Source organism: Bison bison, unplaced genomic scaffold (genome assembly GCF_000754665.1).
Source record: "Bison bison bison isolate TAMUID 2011002044 unplaced genomic scaffold, Bison_UMD1.0 scf7180017862903, whole genome shotgun sequence".
Lineage (NCBI taxonomy): Eukaryota > Metazoa > Chordata > Mammalia > Artiodactyla > Bovidae > Bison > Bison bison.
This window is the reverse complement of record NW_011493475.1, coordinates 10,979-15,788: the sequence shown is the minus strand read 5'-3', so window position 1 is coordinate 15,788 and position 4,810 is coordinate 10,979. Positions and strand designations below refer to the sequence as shown.

Genomic DNA, 4,810 nt, shown 5'->3' with positions numbered 1-4,810 from the left:
ATCCAACCAGTCCAGTTCTAAAGGAGATCAGCCCTGGGATTTCTTTGGAAGGAATGATGCTAAAGCTGAAACTCCAGTATTTTGGCCACCTCATGCGACGAGTTGACTCATTGGAAAAGACTGATGCTGGGAGGGATTGGGGGCCAGAGGAAAAGGGGATGACAGAGGATGAGATGGTTGGATGGCATCACTGACTTGATAGACGTGAGTTTGAGTGGACTCCGGGAGTTGGTGATGGACAGGAAGGCCTGGCGTGCTGCAATTCATGGGGTCACAAAGAGTCGGACACGACTGAGCGACTGAACTGAGCTGAACTGAACTGACACTTCTTGTGGGGTCTTAGTTCCCCGACCACGGATCAAAACCCCCTGTGTCCCCTACAGTGGAAGCTTGGAATCCTAACTGCTGGGCCATAATCTTCTCTTCTTCTAAGGTCACCAATCATGTTGGACTAGGGTTCACTGTATGGCCTCATTTTACCTTAATCATCTCTTTAAAGACTCTGCCTCCAGATACAGTCACATTCTTGGGGGTAGGGCTTGAATATATGAATGAGAGAGGGGTGCAGGGAGGACAAAACTCAGGCCCTAACAGCAGGTGTCACCACACCTAATTTCAAAACATTTTCATTTTCACTAAAAGAAACCCTATACTCCTTAGCAATCAGGCCCCATTTCCTCCCTTCCCCTATTCCTGCTGCTGCTGCTGCCTAGTCACTTCAGTCGTGTCCGACTCTGTGCAACCCCATAGATAGCAGCCCACCAGGCTCCTCCGTCCCTGGGATTCTCCAGGCAAGAACACTGGAGTGGGTTGCCATTTCCTTCTCCAATGCATCAAAGTGAAAAGTGAAAGTGAAGTCACTCAGTCGTGTCCGACTCCTAGCGACCCCGTGGACTGCAGCCCACCAGGCTCCTCCATCCATGGGATTTTCCAGGCTAGAGTACTGGAGTAGGGTGCCATTGCCTTCTCCGTGCCCTATTCCTAGGCAACAATTAATCTATTTTCTGTCTCTATAGATTGGCTTATTCTGTACATTTCAGATAAATGATACCATATAATATATGGGCTTTTTTTGACTAGTTGGGAGTGATGTCACTTTTCATTCCTGATTTCAGTAATTTGAATCTTCTCTTTTTTCACTTAGTCTATCTAGCTAAAATTTTGTCAATTTTGTTGATCTTTCTTAAAAACACTACTTTTGGTTTTATTGATTTTCTCTATTGTTTTTCTACTTTCTGTTACATTTATTTCCTCTCCAATTTTATTTTCTTCCTTCTTTCTGCTTGCTTTGGGATTACTCTATTCTTTTTCTAGTTTCTGAAGGTGGCGTATCAGGTTATTCATTTAAGATTTTTATTTTTTAATAGGGATGTTTATATCTATAAGATTCCATTTAAGCATTGCTTTAGCTGCACCTCATGAATTTTGGTGTGCTGTGCCTTAGTTTCAAGTTATTTCAAGATGTCTCGTTTTCCCTTGTGATTTTTTTTTCTTTTACTCATTTGTTATTTAGAAGTGTGTTAAAATACACATATTTGTGAATTCCACAAACGCCTTTCTGTTATTGAATTCTAATTTCACCCCACTGTGGTTGAAGAACCATCTTTATATGGTTTTAATCCTTTTAAACTTATTGAGGGCTGCTTTAGGACATAACATATGGTCTATCCTGGAACACGTTCCACTTGCACTTCAGAAAAATGTGTATTCTGCTGCCGTTGGGTGGAGTGTTCTGGATACATTATTAAATGCAGATTTGTAGGCATTGCTATCTGAGGTTGCTGTCCAAGGGCCTGAAATCTGCATCCTTAGTAAGTTCCCCACATCTTCTCTACGCAGTACCCTGTGTCCCGAATTCATGGACCTAGGGGTCCTCCACTCCTGGTTTCCTTAGATTTAATTATAGGTGAGCAACAGTGTTGGTGTCATCGATTCCTCGACAGACTTTTCTATTGCTCTTGTCTTGCTACCAGGTCAGCGGAAAGGCGAATCTGCATTCTCAGGCTCGGCTTTCGACTCCTTCTGTCTGGGCGGTACTGCGCAGGTATTGGCCCGCCTGGGCGTCACGTGGTCCGCGGCCGGATGATGGCGGACGCTGCTGAAGATTCGCGAGCGCTCTTCGGGGTGGCAGTCCGTGCGGCGCTGGAGGCCTGGCCCGCCTTGCAGGTGAGCGGAGTCGCGGCTGGGATAAAGGTTAGCGACCGGGAGAGAACAGGAGTTGGTTTAGCGAGCCGCCTGGGGCTTGGTTGGGCGGCATAAACAGCGGAATTCTGCGCCACTGCAGGCGGGCTCCCAGACTGACGTGATGGGCTTGGGTCTGTATTCGCAGATCGCTGTGGAGAACGGCTTCGGAGGTGTGTATAGCCAAGAGAAGGCTGAGTGGCTCGGGGGTGCAGTGGAGGAGTATTTCTTCCGCAATGGTGAGTGAATGTAAGGCTCTGGGACTTGTCTCTGTGGGGGCGTGAGGAGGAGGCGGCTGCCGATTCTAGTGAATCCGCACTTCTTGAGCAATTGTCGGTTGGTACCTGAGGGCGAGGTGGAATGAACGCAGGCTTTGAAGTCAGAATCCTGAGTTCGAATGCCTCGTTGGCCGTGCCATTGACTCAGGGTATCATGCTGGACAACTATTATCGCCCTGCCTCGATACTCAGTTTCCTAATTTGTAAAATGGATGTAAAAGTATCCACCAGCGTGATCCTATATATTAGTCGCATCATGTAATTTAAAATTTTTCAGCCGCCACATTAATAAAGTAAAAAGAAGCAGATGAAATGAACTGCTCACCTCAATAGATCCAAAATATTTCAACATGTAGTCAGTATAAAACGCTGTTAATGAGATGTTTTACATCCTTTTTTAGTATTAAATTTTCAAAATCTGGTGGGTATTTTGCAGTTTTAGCACGTCTCATTGTTTTTTTGCCTAGCCACATTTTAAGTGCTCAGTAACCACATTTGACTATTTGGACAGCAGAGATCTACATCTTTGATGCGTCTTGAGGGTCGTATAAGAACAAAGGGTCCTACAGGGAGTCTTTTACGAAATAAGGTTTTTTACAGTATTCTTCATTTAGTTTTTTAGTCTTGGAGGTGACATTAGGCAGAGTCCTTTCTCTCAAGGAAATTTACCATCTAGTGAGAGATCCAGGTAAGTAAATAGGCATTTGCAGACAGGGTGATAGGTGTTCTAATAATGAGGAGCTCAGGATGCTTGGGTAATGTGAGCTGGGGGAGAAGCCGTCTTTTGGAGATCTTTAGGGAGTGGTGGTGATTGGGCTGAATCTTAAGGGATGAGAAGGAGTTAACAAGGAGGGGAGGCAGAGAGAGCAACACTCAGAAATAAGTCCTGTGGTATGAGGAGATTATGTGTTATATTTGGATAGTGGCAGGGAGCTCAGTGTTAGAATAGGGATGTGTGTGTGTGCTTGTGGGTATGTGGAAGGGAGGAATGGTGGAGAATGAAGATGGGAGATGGGGAAGCCCCTGGAAAAAGAGTGAGACATGGAAGGACTTATGTGCCTTTGATTTTTGTCCTTTAGGCCAGCGTTTGCCAGAATGCATGGTTTGGAAGACTAGTTCTATTAGATGTTCTGTGAAGAAAAAGCTTCTCCAGTCAAATTATATAAGGAAAGCTCTTTTCTTCAGCTCTTACTTAAGAGTCACAGTAATCATTAACATATTAAAGGCTTGGATAAGGACAAGAACCACCGAAAAGAAACCTGTTTACCTTTGTTTCCCTTTAGTTTTTTTTTTTTGAATAACTTCCCTTGAAATCCAGGAGGCCAGTTATTTTTCAAAAGCAGAATATGAAACACTGCAGTTAGGTGATTAAAAATTCATGAGCAGGATCTAATAGGATGGGGTTTTCTGGCTAGAAAGTTCAGAAAGTAGTCAGTATGGAGCATGGACTTTAGAGGGAAAGACTAAGGAGAGGGCTGTGTTTGTCTAGAGAACGATGAGGCCTGAATTAGGGCATTAGTTATGGGAAAGAAGGGATGGCTCTAAGGAAATTGTTTGACTGTAGAGGGGGAGGGAAAATGGGGCAGGTTTCTAGTTTCTAGTCACTGGGTGGCTTAGGTGCCTTTCATGGACTAGAAGAACACTGGAGAATGAAAATTAGGTTTGGAGGGTAAGATGATGAATCTGGCTTTGGATATGGAGGGTCTGAAGCACCTGTGGAACAGGTGGAGTGTAGCCTGGGTTGGAGACTGATTTGGGGGGTATTTGAATGGTAGGGAAAGCGAAGAGGGTGAATGAGCTCTCCCAGAGGGAAGAGAGAGCAAGGAGCTTTGTGGAAGACTTTCTTATTTTCTAATTCAGAAAAAGCAGAGCATGGGCCCCTAAGGTAACTGAAGCTGAGAGAGGAAGTCTCAGCTAAAGTCATACAATAGGACATTGAGGTCAAGGCTGTGATGATTTCATCATGGCAAGTACTGAACATCTGTTTCTTCTTACCTATCCCATTGGTGTGTGGCCTCCTGTGTCAGTGGAACCACAGTTGTGAAGTCTTTACATTTCAAAAACTTCAGCCCTTGAGTAATGGAAATGAACATGGATTTCCATTGTTCCAAACAAACAATGCCTGTGCTAGGCATTGTTTGGGTGACTTCTCATAACAGACCTTCAAGGAGGTTACCATTAACCTCACTTTGCAGAAGAGAAAACAGTCTTGGAGATGAGTAACTCACATGCTCAAGGTCATGTGGGGAGGAGGCTGGTTAAAATAGGCCAGCTGAAAAGAGGGTGAGTGTGGATGGAATGCTCCAGGAATAGAGGACTTGGTAGAGTGCAGGTTGGAAATTAGGTATTTA

At 44.6% G+C, this 4,810-nt stretch overlaps 1 protein-coding gene across 1 annotated transcript in view; it reads left to right on the top strand.

The window, feature by feature from the left end:
* The first annotated feature begins 2,057 nt into the window (after positions 1-2,057).
* The window catches only part of TSR2 (TSR2, 20S rRNA accumulation, homolog (S. cerevisiae)), a 5,079-nt gene continuing 2,326 nt past the window's right edge, over positions 2,058-4,810 (top strand). The window contains exons 1-2 of the mRNA XM_010832926.1: positions 2,058-2,166; positions 2,330-2,425. Of these exons, the coding sequence (XP_010831228.1) occupies positions 2,083-2,166; positions 2,330-2,425 (180 nt within the window). The 5' untranslated portion in view covers positions 2,058-2,082. The remainder of the gene's footprint in view (positions 2,167-2,329; positions 2,426-4,810) is intronic.